We start from the raw sequence: 21,552 nt of genomic DNA, 5'->3' as shown, positions 1-21,552 counted from the left end.
CAATCGTTTTTTGTGGCTAATTTCCTTTTCCAAAATTATCTCTGTGTATCTGATGAGAGATAAAGTAGTTGAAAATGTCACCATTATATCTATTTTATGTATTCCTTATTAAAAATAGAATGTGACTGAAAAATTGTCTGAAATTTAAAAAAAGTGTGCCAAAATCAGCATTTTAAAATAAACTATGAATAAAGGGAACACCGACGCTTGTGTTAAGAAGCTGTTTGTCATTATTTTTTTTTAGAGATTACAACACGCATACAGTAAATGAATTTTATCAAAATACAGCACATTTCTTCTACTATATCCATAAAAATCAATTCCTATGTAAATAGTACTGAAAAACAGCTAAAATGAGTTAAAATTTACAAAGAGTTGTTAAAGGGTTTCAATCAATATTATTAAAACTATACAGTACAATAACCAAGTGATAATATCTCGAAAGAAGTGCAATATTTGAGTTCACATCTTTTGAAAATTACTGCCTATTTATTCTGACTAGCAAGAAGGAACGGGTCCAACTTTTTTTGTAAAAATAATGTAAATTGCCATTTTTGCTAGTCCTATAAAAGTCTTAATTAAAACAAGGTTGAAGAACAAAGCATAACAGATTAAAAATTCCAAAATTATATTTCTTAGTAATTAAAAATGAAGTGCAATAACTGAATATTGCTCTAATGAAAGGCTCCAAGTTAGCCTTGACTAAAAACAGTTATTGGTCTTCTGTGGCACTTTTTTCTGGTCCAAATAACCATCCATTAATTCTTACCATTGCATGTTATTCAAATTTTATTGAATTACAAAGACAGAACAGAAACAAATAAAATTAATGGTTTGGATAAACAAATTAATAAACAACTATGAAATATTTGTTACACTAATGAGGAACAAAGGCAGCTGGTGGTAAAACACTATTCTATTACACTGATACACTTAGAAACCCTTTAAAGACTCTGAAGTGTTGAGTTCACATTTAATGTTACCTTTAGGAACAGCCCTTTATTTGAATACCTTTACACACTGGTAGGCCTCAAGGACCCATCCCTTTGCTCTACAACTCTCCACAGCAATTCTCTATCACTGTGCCAATTTCACAAACTTACTTTGGTTTCCTAGCTCCATGCGTACTGTTTCCTTTACTTTACCAAGGCAATGTGAGACCAAACAAAATCAAGAGGCTTTCCTAAATCTGCTTACATTTTGTGTTACAGCAACACAATCTTAAAACTGGCCATTTTAGTTTCATGTGCTGCTTAAAAATTATAAATTAAGATTAAAATGGAATACTAATTATAAAACAGATTGCAAGGACTAACATTTGCAAAAAAAAATCAAGAGATTTCCATATCACAAAAAAAATGCATGGACATGCATCTACATAAGAGTTAAAAATTTCCTGTGACTAAAAAATTAAAAATTGAATCACCAGTAGCAAATGTATTGTCAATGGCTATGACAAGAACAGATCCTGTAGAGCTCATAAAATGCAATTACCGTCTTTTTTATTTCTTTAAAAAGACATTACATTTTTATTGCATTATTTTATTAATAAAAACACATTAACAGCTTTTTCAATCTCTGCTTCCAGATTTTTATAGGAATTGACTGTTTTAATCTGGCCTTGGAAAGTGAACCCACCAGCACCACCTTCACCTACTCACTCTTCAATTCAATATGCACATAGCAAAAACCAACACTTCAAATCTCTTGCCCACATTAAAAACAAGTAGTTTCAGCAGAAAAACATTAATACGAGTTGAATAAAAATAAGGGCACAAAAGCTATGAGACAGAAAGCTCTGCCATCTGTCTCTGGGCTACAATCAAGGCCAACTAGAGCCTTGCACAGAGTTCAGTCATGTGTATGAAATCCAAAAATAAACCTACAATCTATACAAAAACAACATATGTTTGTTTTTGTAGTCTTGATTGCTATGTTTAAAAACCTAACAAGAACTTTTATATGGTATGAATTCAACAGTCTCCCCTATATACTGTACAGTGGTTCTTTCCCTCTGACCACAAGTTCCATTATTTCATTAATGTACAAATTTGAACATAATTTTTTGAGTTCTTCTTTACATATAAAAATAGTCAAAATATTAATTTCCTCTGCAAATATCTTCCAATAAATCTTGCTGCCTTCCCCCTTTTTTTGTCCACAATTCTTATGAGGAAACCTCTCGTACAATGATGAGTTCTACTGTGTTCTGGAAAGTTTTTAGCAAGGACACTGCTTGTCCATGTTCAATATTGATAAAACTGTAGCCATTAGCCTAGAGGAAAGAAGAAAAATGTCTTTAAGAAAAACATTTCACAGTAATTTATTTGCATGTGTACGTTTAAATTTCTACTGGTACTGCACAAACCCGGCAGAAAATAAGAATCATTCTGGAAATTTAAAACATCATGCAGACTCCTGGGCCTTAGCCCACATCTACGAAATTAAAATCTCTGAAGGTGGGGCCCAGGAACCTGTACCTCGTCTATGTTTTCAGATGATTCTTATGCAGCAACCCAATGTCAGGAAGCACCTGGCTAAAACACAGTGCCAGGCATGGTGTTATGTGTATGCACTAAAATATAAATGAGGTCACCAACATGCAAAGATACCAGAGGGCAAGGCCTACTCTTTCTATTGCCTTGGACCAGCAGGTAAACACTACATTTCTAATAATTTAGGCTTAACATTTATTGAGGTCTTACTACATACCAGACACATAGTTCTAAGTGCTTCACATTAATTAAATTCTTTAATTTTTGTAACAAAAAGATTCTTTCACCTTCTTATTTTCAAGAAGTTAACATTCCTGAACTTTAACAAAATGCTAAGATATACTGAATATGTATTAAAAAATATCCGTGGTTTTTCCAAAGTTCTAGGAAGAAATATGATCAACTATGAAAATATTAGAAAGTGGCCCATAAGAAATGCCACTATTTTCATCCACAAATACTTAGTGATAACCTTCACAAAAGGATTACTTTAAAAATCTGACATTTAATAATTACTTGATGAGAAAGCAGATCTTATAAAATGAAAAATTAAGAAAATAATAAAAAGATGTATCTTAGTTACCTGAATAATTTTATCCCCTGGTTGTAATAATTTTGATGCTGGTCCTTCAGGCTGTACCCTTGTTACAAATATACCCTTTAATAACAACAAAAAAGATAAACACTTAATGGAAAACAGTATGCATCAATGACAGAATAACAAGGAACAATTTTTCTTTGACAGCATATTAATACTTGAATCACAGCACAAGTTTTCTCACCATCTTCTCTGAATATTGTTATTTTTGGTGCTGGTAATTCTGACTTGAGTATAATGACTTCTCTTAAAGTACAGATGTGCAGAAATGTAATAACCAAATTTAAAAATCACTTCACAATGTAATGAACATTTAAAACTGGGGGTTTGTTTTCCTCAAACAATTAATTTGAAGTGATCACATTTCAAAACAGAAAGCTGAACAATACAGAGAGAAATAAAAAAGGTGGTATCTGTCTACATTTATATAAGTATCTGTTAGATTTTTACTTATGTACAAGAGACATTAAGTAGTGAATAAAACCTTATGAGAATCTCAAGGACATATAAACAAACTCACGTCGTCTTCAGGTCTGAATGGATTTCCTCTGCCCCCAACACCTCCTGATATGCTAAATCCAAGTTCTGGATCCTTTTCAACTCTCACTCGAATCTGAATTAATGTGAAAATTAACTATTACTAATATTTCAGAAAAAGCTACAACACAGTATTTAACTATAGGTAAAATATATAAAGATTCATCTAAAATAAATATTCAGCTAGATGAAGGGAAACCATGACATGGAATATTATGTTAATGGGTTAGTGAGTTAATGGCACAGCTAGGATTATAAAGCATAGCTCCTAACTTATTCTATTGCTATTTTACAAGGAGAGGCAACCAATTACTATTGACCCTATCTTTTTTTTTTTTTAAGGTATCATGGATTTTAATGATATGCAACACACACAGTTACTATCAACTCATTACCAGTTTCCATCTGTAAAACATCTAAATTACATAGTATCACTGTTTATTGGGTGCTTCATAAGATATTTAAAAATCCCTGGGTGGTTGTTGAATATCAACTCATTTCCTGAACCCATTTATATGCTTCCAAGACATTGGAACTGATGATCCGCTGATAATATTTTTATAACCATGCTATAAAAAAAGATCAAGAACTAAACTTGTTACAAAATACTCCTTTCCCCAGAGACTAAACCAAAACGAACAAAGCACATGTTCTCTACTTCAATTTCTAACAGTACTATTTTATCAATAAACTATAAAAACATATAAATGTATGATTAATCACTTTTTACGTACTTTGGAAGATTGAATTCTCAAAATAGTTTGGAGTATAGTCAAATTTCAAACTCTCAGTATCAAACAACAATAGTAAACCATAATAGGCCAGTCACGTTTCATGGTTTACTATTCATATTCCTGAAGAAGATCTAATTACTGGAGTTTCATCAAATGGTTTTTTATAAACAACCACCTTAGGAAAAAAAAAATCACATCCAAAACCCTGAATCCTATGTCAACTAATCAGAACACAGGGGATCATGGAGTCAAGTTAAACCATTAAGTTTGACACCGTATAAACTTAATATGAAACCAAACCTTTCAACAAATTGGTAAAACTATGTTAAAATTCCATATGGATTTATTTCTAACAGTTAAATATCCTATGAAGTACATTAAAAGCTTAGTTTCATAGTTCAAATATTCTTGATTATTCTTACCTCTTGCCTTGCCAGTTCATGGCCTTGTCTAGGAGGACAATGGGGCTGTGTATATGGAGGCTGGTGGGCCACCTTCAGCATCAAGTAATCAATTAGTTGTTCTCTAGAGGGATGCCTTGCCACAGAAGCCTGAGGAAGGGGGTGATGTATTTGACTATAATTTGCCTGAGGCCTGAGGGGCTGGCCCATCTGTCCATTAATCAAAGGCATCTAAGAAAAACACGAAGTGTCTTAAAATGACCAACAATAATCTCTCATTACAAATATCTGGATTTTCTTCTTGGAGCATTATAAAGCACTAGAGTTTAACATTCTAAATCACACAGTATCAAGCCACTCACACTATTTTTTTTTAATTTTGCAGTTTTAAAAGAAAAAAGCTATTAATTCTAAACTTGCCTGATCGCTTGCAGATAGATTCTCACTCTTTAAAGGTTTCAAATGAAAGGAAATACTTTAAAATTTAAAATTTTAACATTTAAAATTATCTGCTTTTCTGTTCAATATGCATGGACCTATTTTTCTTATAGTAACCAAATGTTAAAATGGCAATTATGTCAAAATTTTAAAATTTAAGCCCATTAAAAGGGTAAATTTTTCCATCTCACATATACACAGAAGATGCATTTGTTCATGTTTTCTTCTGAACAAAAGTAGCAATTTCTGTGGTAGGATTTTTTTCCTAATCTGACTCTATTTCCTTTTATTTGTTTCTTTCCAGAATTAACAAGTTAATGCTGCTATACGGTAGAAAACTAATTTACTTCTTGAGTGTGTGTAACAGTTGGCAACTTTTAAACTCTCTAAATGTTAGTTCCATAAACCAATAATCACAAAATTTAAACCTTAACATTCTATTTTACTTTTCGCAAGCTACACAAAAAATCTGAGATAAATATTTTGTTGTTAAAGAATTATCCTTGTTTTGGGGCGCCTGGGTGGCTCAGTGGGTTAAGCCTCTGCCTTCAGCTCGGGTCATGATCCCAGGGTCCTGGGACAGAGCCCTGCATCAGGCTCCCTACTCAGCAGGGAGCCTGCTTCCCCCTCTCTCTCTGCCTGCCTCTCTGCCTACTTGTGATCTGTCAAATAAATAAATAAAACCTTAAAAAAAATTATCCTTGTTTTAATGCTTCTCATCGTTTAGACTGAATCTGAATTTTACACTTAAAATCACCTTTGTGCAAATGTGGCTAATAATGTGTTATGCTAGTATGAGGAAACTATCTGAAAAATAAGTTTACATTTGGATTATAAATATAAATATTTGCATATAAAGAGATTGCTATATAGAAGGGGAGATATTTTTCAGAGATTAATCATTTAAAATTTATTGATTATCAATAAAAAGGAGATCTTATTACAATTGAATTATAGAACTGTAAGAGAAATATTGAAAATTAAATTATCCCAAAAAATTATCCTAAAATTATCCCAAAGTAGAAAAGTTTGGGGAAAGATTATGGTAACTGTTTCATAACTACATGCTCTTGTTATATGAATCTTGCTGAAGGAAACAAAGAAGTTAGGCTTTAGTGAACATTTTTACTTTAAAAAGTTATCTTTTTCACTGTGTTACACTTCAGAACTTAGTTAATTCTGGACTTTGGAAACTTACAAAGTTTCCAACTGGAGATTTCTAACAGAGCGCAAAGATATCATCACTCTATGCCAAATCTTACATTGGTTGGAGAAAAAGTGAATAAGGTACTCTATTATCCCTATATCTTTTTAAAAAAAAATTGTGGTTGTTTACTAGTTGAACATTGTAGATTTGAAGCAATTATCTGGCATGAGCCTTTAATTGGTTGTGTTGTCACTTTATTACTTAGGCACAACTCTGTGGACTGCACTCACTCTCTCCAAGCTTGTATCATTTATTCCTACGTGCAGATTCAATACTTTTCTTCTGGAGAAAATTTTCCAAACAATAATTACTTCTGACCCATGCTAAGACTGCCTGATACCTAGACTCTGAGTTGTACCTGACATTTTACATCAATGTTAAACATACCCATGGAATATATTAAGCTATCATTAGTAGATGGCTCAGGAGAATAAAAGTATGAAACAAACCAATAACCTAAACTACAAAATGCGATATTAAAAAGAAAAAGAAACTGAATAACACAGCTCAATTAAAGAAAAACAGAAAAAAAGGGTAATATAAAGAGTTATGTAACATAAGTTATGAACTTATGTTATAGGGCTGGGTATCCACTCTCAAGAACAGTGTGGAAGTTTTTATAGAATACATTAAGTATGCTTCAAAACTATATTGGGCTATACTAGGAATGTGGAATTAGGAGAAAGAACAGCTGAGAGAGAATATTAAAGGAAGGAATTATCAATCTGGTGTTGGTGACAGAAAAGTAAATTTTCTAAGTGATGCTTTAGTTACAAAAGCCATAAGAATATGATTATCATCTACTCTACCACATACAAAAAGTCTTCCAAGGTGATTTCTAATTACATTTAAAGTATTTTAAAATGCCTTTAATAATAGTAAAACATCCTCAAATGAAGAATTTAAGACAGGTTCATTTTTAAATCTCCAAAAGGTTTGCTATCAGGATGCTAAAAAGCCTGACTGAAACAATAAAATAAGCAGATGATAGTAGAGAAATAAAGAAAAAAACAATAAAATAATTTTCCACGGTGGAAAAAAAGCATTGACTAAACTAAGAAATAACAGAGTAAAAATCTATTTCATATTTCCTAATTAGTTCTTAAAATCTTTACTAATCAAGGAGGAAAAGTCCTCAAAACATTATTTTCACTGTTAAAGCATAGTTATTTCTAGTTCAAAAGCTATAAAACAAGTTCAAAGAGATGTCTTCATTTATTTCCTGAACACCTACTTTCATCAAGCTGTCTGGAGGAACATCTTTGTGACTAAGTGTAGCTGACGAGTAGTTCGGCTGTCCTGAAAGGAATGTATCATCTTGACAAGGATCTCCTGGACAGGTTGTCTGGGGATGCTTCAAATGAGGGGAAAATAAAAAGTAAACAAATAATGCTCTTTCAGATGTGAAACCAAAATGATGATGACGACAACTGAAAGATTAGGAAAAAATATTATAGGTAGTGGAAAGATGAAGAACCAAGTCAAACATTATGATCATAACTGCCATCAATACTAGTACCTTTATGATGGACATTAACTAAACTTGTGTATATATATATATATATATAATCATTATGATGTACACTTTGGACTAACACCATATGATATGCCAATTATATCTCAATAAAACAGGAAAAATATCTCAGTACATTTAATACTGTTAAGCTATTTCTTCATGATGTTTTTAGTTTTATTTATAGTAATACCTAGCTTTTAACAATGTGAACAATTTAGTTATTAATAAAAGTTAAAAGTCCCAAATTTTAAGAGCAACTAAAATTTACTCCTGTTGAGTACTACAAAAAGTTTTTTTTCCCCTTAAAAAAACCCAAAAAACTGCTATTCTTTTAACAGCACAGTGCCACCGAGATTTTCTTATTAATGATGGGCAGTACCAATAAACACACAGTCTTCTAAAATTCACTTTAGCTTAATTCTATCATACTAGTATTGGGCAGCTCAGTATTTTTAAAACCAATGTTTTGATGAATTTTTAAAAAAATTAACTAGAGTTTGTATTTTTGTATGTCAATAATATCCTTATAGTTTGCCTCACTGATAGCTTTAGAGAAAAAGACAAACTCAATAGTTCATTGTCTTTGAATATATTTTTTTATAATATGCTAGGAAGCAAGATGCCCATACTTTTCATTTTAATTTAGTTCTAAACACACCCAGCTATATTTTTAAAAACTGAAGGGACTGTGATAAATAGCACTACTGTTACTTTTAAAACAATATGTGGCTAGCAACACAGCTATGTATACACTATATCATCATTTTGAAAAATAATCTGAAATCTACTTCATTATGATATGCCACAGGATACACATAAGCCTAAGGGCTTTGTGACTTAATCTTAGAAACTTTATCTGCAATAGAGCATCATGTGCAGTTTGCTGGTTCAAGGCACTGATTAGCATTTTTAAATTTGGTTTGATCTAATTTTGTGTATTTATACAATGAATATTTTGCCTTCCTTCCCCATTTTTGAGATGTGCTTTTGGAATGCACAGTAATCCACTTAGGTCATAGCTTGAAGTTTAAATTCAAGTCTGAATATATAACCTTATCTAGTTTTTAAAAGAACAAATATATTATGAATGAAAAAGCAAAACGCAACAAAGTCAAAGGCTTTGAGTTTAATAAACAAAAAATAACACTGTTTAAGAATTTGGAAAGAATAATCGTTCCAGATGACAATAAAGATTATTCGAGTTAATAAAAGCCCCTGGTCTTCACTCTGTGGTTTCAGCTGGAATGAGTACCAGAAATTCAGGGCTTAATAGCTATCACTCTTCTCTTTCCATTTCAAAGTGATAAATTACAAAACAATTGCTAGGACTCTAACATAGAAACAGATGGCACAGCAAGAAAGGTGAGGTCCAGCCACAGCAAAGTGAATCCGGGAGACCACTCTTGTCCTAGAACACAACAATGCAAAGCCAGCAGTGTATTAAAAAGGGGTTGGTGATGAGGACCCTTGGGATAAGGCAAGGATCCAGAAGTAAGCAGAGTCAGTATGGAAATAAAACTAGGGGAAAGAGACAAAACAATGTTGTAGAAGGAGAAAAATCTTTTCAGAATGGAAGGAAAGGGGGAGAAATAAATATTTATTTATAGGCCATGCTATCACCTTAAGTTGTTATGAAGAGAAAAATCTTAAAATAGAGCCATACCAGAGTTGTTCAGTTCTTTCTCCTTCTCTGCCATTCTTATCACCTACCCTTACCTTTAATTAGAAGAATAAACCTTCCTTCTTCATCATTAATGACTACGCTGAAATATGTATAATAAAGGATTTGGGTTTTGCCTTTTCATTGGTACTTATTACAATTTTTCCAGCCTTGTATTTAATCATATTCAGTGAATTGTGATTAAACTTACTTCCATGTAGTGATTCTCATTTGCCAATTCTAAATTACTAAACTAAAAATTATTCTTCCCCACAACACTTCTGTGTACTATATATAGTACAGCTTTCAAACTTGAATTTTGGAGACTAGCAAATTTTATTAAGCGAAAACACCACAAAGCATAATAATTAAAAAAAAAACACTTGGTTATTTCGATTGCTCATCCCTATTTACATAAACAAGAGTATATAACATCCTTAATTTATAACCAAAGAAACTTAAGTGATAAATACTAAATCAGCTTTGCAGGGAGTTTTAGAATTAAGCCATGGAAGAACTAGAAGGTAATAAAGATATCTAACCCACCATAAAAACTTATTTTCTAGAAATGTGAAAACATTAAAATGTGGGTTTTTTTTCTTTTTTTTCTGTGTACTGAAAGTACTGGTCTACTGCAGGTACTCACTCGAAAAATGTGCCCACCAGAACCTCTTCCGTCTGCAACACTCAAGGCAAGGCTGCCTTGGCTGCCATGCAGATCCCTAGAGCTGCCATAGTGAAAGTTGCTTACAGCAGTAAAATTGGAATTAAAGGACCTTGACAGCATGCTCTGAATAAAGAGGGGATAGATTTAACAGAGATTAGTGTAGCATGCAAAATTCACAAGACATGTTATGTACAAAGACGTATTTATAAGTAACCCCAATACCACGCAGGAATATCATGCATCAAATTTTAAGTGCCACTGCAAGAAATTGGCACTATTTACCATATATTTACATGACAACATACACATATACACATAAAGTACATGTAAATCCAACCATTCACATGTTTAAACACTAAAGAAGAAAGTACAAGCATACAGTGGCTTTTACAATGCTATCATTTCCTTTACTCCTAACTCATCTTATTAGAAGTTTGTCAGAAAAGAGAAACTGATGCCATACCTAGAGGTATGTGTACATATGTAGTTATATATGGAACACAAGCTAATTTTTTTATAAAGATACATTTTACCAACCAGTTATTTCTAACTTAAACTGGATTTCTAGAGTCTGCTTCGTTTTATAGAATTTTATATCATTATTAAATAAATGGAGCATTTAAACATATATACATTCATAGCATAAGTCTGCAAAACACACCTGGCTCCTGACCACTATAATTTCTAAAAAAAAAAAAATTACCTTAGAAACTTCCTTAGAAACATGTCTAAGGTAATTTCTTAAAAAAATTACCTTAGAAACATGTCTAAAGTTAGAAAAAAGTTGAACATATACATCAAGTTTTAGGATATAACACTTAGAAGGCTCCCACTGCTCTATAGTTAATGGGGAAAAAGTTAGACAATGTACTTGTAAAAACAGTTTCTCCCATTCATATAAATAGATACTTAAGATTTCATTTTAGGAGTTAGTGGCATTTGCTGCTTAAACTTGAAGAACCACTGATGAAATCCTTACACTGATGAATCACTTATCACCAATCCCAGAGCTGCCTGAGAAATGAACCTCAATAAACACAATGCCTGATTTTCATTTTTCCTGCTTATTAATCCCCAGAGCTGTTACATGCTTTTCCTTCGTGTGGAGTCTCTGAATATGAGGGTCTTAGGGTCAAACTGAGAGCAACCACATTTTGAGCATGGCTTGTTATCAAGAAATACAGAAATGTCATAACAAGCATTTCTATATTATTCCTAGGGAATACATATATGTTCTGCAGATTATGAAGTTGATCTCTAATACTAAGAAAACTTAATGTGCCAAATTACAATGTACACTTAAAAGTTTTTTTGTGGATTCCAAAGTAATGACTAATGAAAAAGCTAAACTTAACAGGCCATGCCTATGCTTTCCCAGACCATTTCACAAGCAATTAGGACATGGCAGAGGAAATTCAGAGATACCAAAAACATTTGATTATAATGTAAAAATAAACTATACACACAATCACACATAGAAACATAAACAACACACACTGATGTACTACACATAGTTTTAACATGTTCTTAACTTGAGTGGTCCAAATGACCCTTTTTAATTATATGTAGATCCTGGAACAAAGCTTATTAGGACATCTTTGAACATATCTAAAGTTTTTGTAAATATGTCACTGACTAAGAAGGCTGAAGCTCAGAACAGGTCCAGGCCTGTGAATTCAGGCCTGTGCATAGACATCTACATAAAATTGCACCCTGTTGGGGCACCTGGGTGGCTCAGTGGGTTAAGCCTCTGCCTTTGGCTCAGGTCATGATCCCAGGGTCCTGGGATCGATCCCCGCATCGGGCTCTCTGCTCAGCGGGGAGCCTGCTTCCCCCCACCTCTCTCTGCCTGCCTCTCTGCCTACTTGTGATCTCTGTCAAATAAATAAATAAAATCTTAAAAAAAAAAAAAAAGAAAAATTGCACCCTGTCACAACACAACACATTTGTGCAGAGCTCAATTAAGGAATATGTCCTGGGCACTGCTATTCACTACATGCTAATAGTTGTATAGTAGCAACTAAATGTGGAAATTATATTATGTTATTGATGTTCTGGTTGAGTTCTTCTTACCAGAATTATTAGTTTAATTAGGTAAGTCTTCAGAAGGATAAGGTGAGATCTATTTATATGTTTGGGTTCCAGGTACAGTTTGTTGCAGGGAAGGGAAGGAGGAGTTACTAACAGAAGGTTAAAAAACAAAGTAAACTGCAATATCTATTTTTTTTTTTTTTTTAATTAAGGAGGGCAAAGTAGCAACTTTTGATTTGGGGACTTACTTCTAGAGGTGGGGCAGGCATTGTGAAATATTTTCAAATATCTACCAGACCATAAGAATTATGTTTGGGGGAGGAAAAGGAATTGCAGAGAAGCAAACAGATTCCCCATCACCTTCCATCATTTTTAACCAATGCTTTCATGTTTGGTAGTCTAAATCATGTTGCTCTGTGTCCTCACAAGGCTTTTCTTAGTTTCACTGGACTAATCCTCACCTCTGAATTACGAGTGGGCAAAACTGGGAAAGTACTGTCATGTACTCTGAAGAGTAACTGAATGGTCAATTTCTAAATATAAAAAGCAGAGAGGTACAATGAACAAAGGGTAGCTGCTACTTGCTTCCTATTTACTCAAGTCTAGGTACATCTCCATCAGACAGGGAAGTACTGGGAGAACAGGTACCTGAGATATCAACTACACAGAATATAATGATAACCAAATTCATCTCTTCACCAAATCTGATCTTCATTCTCTATGCTGGCATTTCCAACAAACAGTTATTCAAGGTACCACTCAAGCTTAATTCCTTTTCCTCAGACACTTATTAGAGGAATATTCCAATCATAAGTAAACTATTCTAGAGTCTGTCTTGAAACTGTCTCTTGAATTCTTGCCTTTGTCTCAATTCCATCAATACATTTCTTATTTTTAATCAACTATAGCCTCTTCCTTCTCTTCAAAACAAAGCAAAGCAAAACAAAACAAACCTATAGCCCTTCCTCCTTCTAGTTCCATAATAACTCCAGGAGTTTATTTACAAAATGGCGATGGTACTTCTTTACTTAAGAAATTTCCAAATTCTTGGGGCACCTGGGTGGCACAGTGGGTTAAAGCCTCTGCCTTCGGCTCAGGTTGTGATCCCAGGGTCCTGGGATCAAGCCCAAGTCGGGCTCTCTGCTTAGCGGGGAGCCTGCTTCCCCCTCTCTCTCTGCTGCCTCTCTGCCTGCTTGTGATCTCTGTGAAATAAATTAATAAAATCTTAAAAAAAAAATGAAAGTAATTTCCAAATTCCTTAGAAAAAGCACACAAGTTCGAAGAGCCTCAACAATAAGTACAGCTACAGCTGAGACAAAATGGATGAGTATGATTCAAGGCCATTAGATGTTCAGCTATTTTAAGGTGATAGTATTGAAAAGAGATAACAATTATAAGCAGAGGTTCATGTGAATTGATACATGGTACTAATCATATTTTAGGCATTCATTTTTGAAAAACTGGACTTAAGGAAGTTTTTTAAATGACTAATTGAGGTTGTATACTTTTAGCTGTTTTTACAAACAAATAAGCTAAACATGATCTTAAGTTATTTTACCAATGACCTCCAAACTTCATTAGAGCCAAAGACATCTGAGTTTAGATAGGTCAGAAATGCAGTTCAGGAAAGTCAAGAGTAAATGCCATGCCAGAAGCCATCTGTGTCAGTGACAGTGTTAGTCTTAAAACATTGACTGGGAAAAAAAAATCTTAGATAAAATATTTACATTTAGGATATTTCTCATTATTCTGCTAATTATATAGTAAGACTACTATTTTCGTACACATAGTTACATAACCAATAATTATTAACAGAGGAGAGCAGGAGATCAGAAAATGCTAAACAGAGGTACACATGTAGATGCATGTATTATTTACAGTATGTATGGCACAGTCTAAAAAAGATATACACTAAACATATGAAATGAATTTCAGCTTATCAGAAAACACTGGGGAGTAAGAAACAGAAAAGAAGCATATCCTACCATCTCAGTTGTTTTGAGTCTAAGTCTAAACTTGAACTCTGTTGTAAGTACCAAGAATAAAATCCTCAAATATAAGTATATATTCAGTAATTCAGAGTATCTTGTTTCACCTTAAGAAACAAAGAATACCAAATATTTTTAAGAAAAATAAATTTATAGAAAGGAAAATAAAAATTTCATATTTAATTACCTTTTCTAACTTTTTGGCCTCGATGTGCCGTAGTACTTGTTCTCTCCAATCATGAGGAACTTTACTTTTTCCTGGAGGATCTAATAAAGAATGCTCAGAACCAACCCTTGCATTTGGTCTTTTTGAAGGACTAGTCCGTGAATAATTAAAATCACTAACAGACATAGTTCTCTCTGGTATTTCACTAATGGAGGGTCGAGCACTCTGAGGCCTTGATGTATTTGGACCATCGATGCTATATGTTCGTGCAGAAAGAGGTCTCTGTGATCCTGACACCACTGGAGTTCTTCCCATTGAATGTAACTCTCTGTATGATAAATATTCTCCTTCAGGAATCTGGGCCCGCCTTGTGGGACCTGATTCACCAAGATTTATAGAAGCTGTAGAGGAAACACTATTTTGTCGCTGAATCGTAGTTCGAGTTGCTCCAGGAATGAGTCGGTCGTTTGGTGAGATCGCCCACATTTCCCCGTGTCTTCCTGGACCAACCCTCTGATGTAAATGGTATCCAGTATTAGCCCGGACATTGTTATGGTTAGAGAAATTCATATTGGCAGAATGTTTAGCATAACTATGACTTTCTGTGCTCTCTGATCTAGGAAGGCGCTGAGGAGGAAAACCGACATGATCTATTTGGGGATTCTGTTTGGTGTGCCACAGAGTGTCCTTAACAGCAGCACTGCTACTGTACTGGATGTTATACTGAGGAGGACCGTACATCTGAGGCATAGGTTGTGGGCCACTTACTGTGGGGCTTCTTATTATATTTGGCTCTTCAGGATTATGATTTGAATCAAACTTGAAAACTGCCTTTGTACCTGATATTAAATCAGTAGATGAAGAAGAACCAGTAAATACTTGCAATGGTTGATCATACAAAAGTGTAGCAGACTTGCTCCTGACAATATTTTTTCCATCAACAGTAGATGTTACTTTAATTATTGCACTTGGCTGCTGTGGTCCATTATCACTAAGAATGTCATAGATTTTTAACCCACCAGTCTCCATATTAGTTATACTATGAGATTTCACAACAGATCCAATTGGCCCACTTCTCTGAGGAGAGAGATCTTCAGTGCTTTTGGAAACACCCATATCAACAGAAGAATCAGTGTCATGCGGTTCAGCCCTCCTAGCAGACTGTGGAGTTTCCTCAGAATGTCCATTTATCTTATTTACACATTCCAAATTAGGATACTTATTTCCATTTTCCAAGGGCTCAGTTTCTCCTTTAGCATTAATGCTTAAAAAATCTGTTCCAAGCACTACATCCTGTGTCTTTGATCTTTCCACTATCTCTGGTTGAAATGTATCATTAGTTACAAGTTTATTAAGATTCATATTGATATGGTCTAGTTTGTGAGCTTCATCAGATGTGGCTGCTGAGTCAACACTTTTCTCAATAAGAACTAATCGCTCTTCAATATTCAAATCATATTCAGGTAAGTTAATGTCTTTTTTATCATGAAGCTGGAATTTTTCTTCTGTTGAATGATTTAAAATATCTCCGTTTTGTAAAAGGCTGTTAAAATTTTCATCTTCTTGTCTAAAACAAAGATAATTTTATCACAAACATCATAAAGCTCAGTTTTTTTTTCTTTTTTTAAAAGACTTTATTTATTTATTTCACAGGGATCACAAGTAGGCAGAGAGGCAGGCAGAGAGAGAGAGAGAACGAGAGAAGCAGGCTCCCTGCTGAGTAGAGAGCCCGATGCAAGGCTCGATCCCAGGACCCTGTCAAATAAATAAATAAAATCTTAAAATTTAAAAAAAAAAAAGAAAAGAAAGTAGGTTATACTAAAAAAAAAAACTTACAGAACTCAACAAGAAGTCAGTTTTTTGTTTTTTAAAAATTTTATTTTTTTGACAGAGATCACAAGTAGGCAGAGAGGCAGGCAGAGAGAGAGGGGAGGAAGCAGGCTCCCTGCTGAGCAGAGAACCCTATGTGGGGCTCGATCCCAGGACCCTGGGATCATGACCTGAGCTGAAGGCAGAGGCTTTAACCCACTGAGCCACCCAGGTGCCCCAAGAAGTCAGTTTTATTGTATGGTGATTTAAAAAATAAAACTAAACAATGCAGACTGAAAAAAATCTTAAGATCAAAAGCAAAACTAAATCTAATCACTCCTCTAAGTTATTTCATTGTATTTGGCAAATATTTATAAATGTGCTATTTTAAAATCACAGAAAACATTTTATTTCTGCTTGGTGGAAATAAACCTACTTATACTTCACACAAATATGAAATCATATTTGTGCCCTCTTGCATAAATATTCAAGTTATGTTTAACAAATATTCCTTAGGATTGATCTTCCCATTAGGTTAACAGTCTATATTCATTACAGAAATACAATAAAGTTGTGGATATACCCCTTTGATACCCTTTATTTCATTACCCAAAAAACATGATTTATAAAATACTAAACTATTTCTCAACAAAATACTGGAAATATTACTTCAAAAATTAATCATTATCTTAACATCTAAGAGGTTATAAAAATTATTCTACTACCACACTAGGTCTTAGCCTCAAATTCAGAGGGCAGAAATAATTAATCATAAGTATGTAATAGTTAAACTCATTTTGTGACATAAAATTCATTTTCCTTCTACAACAACACAAATCAGCACAAACAAAATTTGACTTAACTGTGTCTGGAATTTAAGAACCATTTTACTCTAAAAAGTTATCCATATAGTAAGCTTTGGGTTCAGTAGTAACCCAAATCTTTCTAATAAGCACCTAGCTGATACATTAAAATGAAGGTGAAACAACACATCTTATTTTGATAGCCAAGTATTTTGAAAGCCCAAATAACAGTTGTTTTAAACTTCAGCTAATTTTAGCCTATAAGAATTAAGTCTTGTTTAGAGTCTGACTTACAAATTTGGGACTAATTCAAAGATACAGAAGTAGTTAAAAGTACTGAATGCCCTTTAATGGCACTCTTCAAAAATGAGTAACGGTGCCTGGGTGGCTCAGTGGATTAAGCCTCTGTGTTTAGCTCAGGTCATGGTCTCAGCGTCCTGGGATCGAGGTCCACATCAGGCTCTCTGCTCAGCGGGGAGCCTGCTTCTCACTCTCTGCCTGCCCCTCTGCCTACTTGTGATCTCGCTCTCTGTCAAATAAATAAATATAAATCTTTAAAAAAAAAATGAGTATCTAAAAAATACCCATTTCAACTTGAATTACTCTAAACAAGCTGTTTTAATATCTAAAAATACTGTTATGGTGTCTAATTTTTTAATGAAGAGAATTAGAATATTTTAAATTCTTTCTTCCCCATTTTTAAAAAAGTTTTTTTTTAGTAATCTCTACACCCCATATGAGGCTTGAATCCATGACCTCAAAATCAAAAGTCACATGGTATTCCAACTGATGCAGCCAGATGCTCTTTTTCTTCCCCACTTAAAAAACTATTACAAATGGAAACGTAGCAAACCTAAATAAGTAGTGATAAAATGGGGAAGAAATCATATACTACCTGAACTACTTCTATAATATTAATTTGTGAAATCTGGTTTGTTTTAGTCATATATATTTATTTGCCTTATTATCTCTATTGTATAAATAAATTATTCTACTAAGATGTTCACAAACCTGATTTTGGAATTAATACCAATATGAGTTTGTTTCACTGGAGAGCAGAGTGAGGTATCTTGACTACTATCAGTGTTAAGAGAAACTGAATCAGACATCCGAGATGGAGAAGAACAGTTGCTGTTATTCTGATTGCTATTGTGTGTAACTTCATCCGATAATGAATCTGTATCCTTTGTATCATCTGAAACAAAAAAACTTAAGCTATTGATAAAGTCACTAAGGATTTGCATTTAATACTTTGCAGTAATGACAAATGACATTTATATTGTCCTGGTTCAATATATAAAGAATTCTATGATTAGAAGATAAATAAAAGCACTTCTGAAAATTCAGTCCTAATATACACAAAGATTAAATAATTTAAAACTCATGATACCTTTAAGTTTTTGACAAATATAATCTATGTTAAGATTATCCAGAATTTGATTCAGTTTTAACTACTGACAAGATTATATTATACAAAGTTTTTCTAAGGCCATCAATTAATTTTAGTGAATAAGGCTCTTCCACTCATTCACAATATTTTATTCAGTAGGACCTACACCCAACATGGGGCTTGAATTCACAACCTAGAGATCAAGAGTTGCATACTATATTGACTGGGCCAGCCAGGTACCCCCTCATTCACAACTTCAAAAAGTCATAAAAACAAAGAATAAACAGTATAGCTCATAGTTCACAGCCTAGATTTGTAAATTTATCTGGGGAAGAAATTATTTCATGTAAGTATGGAGTTGTTTTCGTCTATTCTGAAAATAAAAATGGGCAATACAATTAAAAAAAAAAAACACCAAAGAAATCAAGAAAGTTCACAAGGTGAGCTCTCTTCTGCTATTTTTAAACCATTTCGAAGAATTACATATTAAAAAAATGATCAATATATGAGATGGCTTTTGTTTTTTATATAATCAGAAATAGACAATATTCATATGCCATTATAGGCAGGTACTATCAGAAAGTATTATATTTTTGGGGCGCCTGGGTGGCTCAGTGGGTTAAAGCCTCTGCCTTCGGCTCAGGTCATGATCCCAGGGTCCTGGGATCGAGCCCCGCATCGAAGCCCTGCTTCCTCCTATCTCTCTCTGCCTGCTTCTCTGCCTACTTGTGATCTCTGTCAAATAAATAAATAAAGTCTTTAAAAAAAAAAAGAAGAAGAAAGTATTATATTTTTAAAAGTAATGATAAAAAAGATAATAACTTGGGGCACCTGGCTAGCTCAGTCAGTGGGGCATATAACTCTTGATCTCAGGGTCATCAGTTCAAGCTCCAGGCTGGGAAAAAAGCTTACTTAAAAACAAAATGAAAAAACACAATAATTTAGTATCTTTACAACCCTGAAGACTGTTTTTAATGCAATTTTACCCATATCACAGAAATAGTATATACAGAGAGAGTCAAAGGGGATTATATGAATTAAAGATATTTTTTCTGCTCCAAATATCTTAGGGGCACAGTTTGAGTAGTCTGGATTTTCTTTACAGTTGGCAATAATAGTACATGGGGCTTTCTATACTCAACTTTAAGGTATCTGGGCGCTGGAGTCTTAATTTTTAAAATACTATTAAGCAATATGGCTTTCTTTCCCAGGTATTATTCCTCTCTTTCCTAGATAAGATCTTTCCTAGGTATTATTCCTCTTCTTTAACTTCCTTGTGCGGTTAGATAGTAACGTAAGATATTTAGCACAGTAAGCAGGAACTAGTAAGTACTCAAACACATATTGCTATCACTATTATTTTGAAAACCAAACTATCTAGAGGCACCTTGACATAAGTTTCATTAATGCCATAAAGGCAAAGACTGGATGAATATTTGGTAGAGATAATATAGACACGTTCAGGCACTGGGGGGAGGAGTGAAGGGAGGGTGAAAGGAAGGGACAGATATCCTTCAAGTTCCCTTTCATGTCTAAGAAGAGTCAAGAGATTCTATTACAAGAAAAAAAATGGCGGGGGATGTTTTAAAAAGAGTTCCAGGACAGATAAAATAACAAGCATCTATTCTACATCAGGTATTGTGCTAGATCTGAGTACACTGAATAATCTAGCACATTTGATACTCACAAACTCCTTCATTAGCCTCAATGTATGTCAAGTTAGATAAGTTCATAAGCATAAAATTAAGCAGCTCAAGGATTACCCAACAAATAAGCAGCAAAAACAGAATCACAACACAGGTTTTTATGTCTATAAAGCCCATGCCCTCATATATAACCTTGCATGAGGGAACAGAAAATATCTAATAAGGGTCTTCTTTAAAAAACAAGAGGGATAAAGAACAGACCTTTTAGGAAGGCATATTTTAAAAATTGTTTCAAAAAAGTGTTCTAAATAATATAATGACATTTAATGAAATTTATTTTTAAAAATTATAAATTTGATAAATTCAGCCCATTTCTATTCCTTGTGCTTTCAACATCTAACCTTTTTTGTTATTACTAAGAGCTACCACTTTTGGCTGGTTAATAGAGCTTTCAATTAATGGTGGTCGCATCTCTGCCATTTTCATCTCTTCATCAGAAGAAAGTTCTTCAGATTCCTAATTTAAAGAAAGAAGAAAGTATTTAAATAAACTTTGGTTTCTTTAAATAAATATATATTAAGTCATAAGAACTTCAAAGAGAAAAGAATACTTAGAACATGGATGAAAAACCTTTTTATGGTAACAGCAACTAAAACTAGTATATAATTTAAGTTTTTCAAGATATGGCAATAAAACTGTGGCAATTATTAACAATATGTCAAAGTGGCTATGGAATAATCCTTCATGATAGTTCTTAATTCAAGTATATTAATGATTAATATGTGCCAGTACTCTGCCAAGTGTTAGAGAAATAAAAATGAATAAAACACAATCTCTGTCCTTGAAAAACTCAGTTTAGAGGTATTCCAACCAAAAGTCTCTTCCTAATTCTCACATTTATTCCCTCCAAGATTATCAAGTTGCAAGGAGTCAGAAGGACTGAGGAGTTCTTCCACTAAAATGAGTTAATGGCAATTTTTGACCAATTTGAAGAGAGAATTTTTTATTATTCTCCATGGATTTTTCTCTAATATTTGACAAAAGTCCCAGATTATCTGCCACTGAGTGATTAAGTGAAAGGGGGTAGTGAACAAAAGGACCTGGTGGTGAACAACTATTTATAGAAATATTTTAACATTGCAAATACTGTATATAAAAAACAGAGCTTTTGCAGATTTAATTATTATACCAAATGATGAAAATAAATAAATAATATGATGAAAATAAAAACTCTTAAACATTGTTCTGTTAAAAGTACTAAGACTTGGGGCGCCTGGGTGGCTCAGTGGGTTAAGCCGCTGCCTTCGGCTCAGGTCATGATCTCAGGGTCCTGGGATCAAGTCCCGCATCGGGCTCTCTGCTCAGCAGGGAGTCTGCTTCCCTCTCTCTCTCTCTCTCTCTGCCTGCCTCTCCGTCAACTTCTGATCTCTGTCAAATAAATAAATAAAATCTTTGAAAAAAAAAAA

General features: G+C 33.6%; 1 protein-coding gene across 14 annotated transcripts in view; it reads right to left on the bottom strand.

The window, feature by feature from the left end:
* Positions 1–212: 212 nt before the first annotated feature.
* Positions 213–21,552, bottom strand: part of ERBIN (erbb2 interacting protein) — a 137,016-nt gene continuing 115,676 nt past the window's right edge. For 4 of the 14 annotated variants that reach the window (XM_047729089.1, XM_047729088.1, XM_047729091.1 and 1 more), the window contains 9 exons: positions 20,488–20,602; positions 18,062–18,245; positions 14,460–16,005; positions 10,233–10,376; positions 7,645–7,764; positions 4,787–4,996; positions 3,614–3,706; positions 3,079–3,153; positions 213–2,275 (listed from right to left, as the gene is read on the bottom strand). In XM_047729089.1, the coding sequence (XP_047585045.1) occupies positions 2,168–2,275; positions 3,079–3,153; positions 3,614–3,706; positions 4,787–4,996; positions 7,645–7,764; positions 10,233–10,376; positions 14,460–16,005; positions 18,062–18,245; positions 20,488–20,602 (2,595 nt within the window). In that variant the 3' untranslated portion in view covers positions 213–2,167. The remainder of the gene's footprint in view (positions 2,276–3,078; positions 3,154–3,613; positions 3,707–4,786; positions 4,997–7,644; positions 7,765–10,232; positions 10,377–14,459; positions 16,006–18,061; positions 18,246–20,487; positions 20,603–21,552) is intronic. The other 10 variants (XM_047729097.1, XM_047729098.1, XM_047729092.1 and 7 more) reach the window with 9 other exon arrangements.

Source organism: Lutra lutra, chromosome 5, assembly GCF_902655055.1.
Source record: "Lutra lutra chromosome 5, mLutLut1.2, whole genome shotgun sequence".
NCBI classification, from domain to species: Eukaryota; Metazoa; Chordata; class Mammalia; order Carnivora; family Mustelidae; genus Lutra; species Lutra lutra.
Note: the sequence above shows the minus strand (reverse complement) of the source record. Positions and strands in the feature narration are given on the sequence as shown.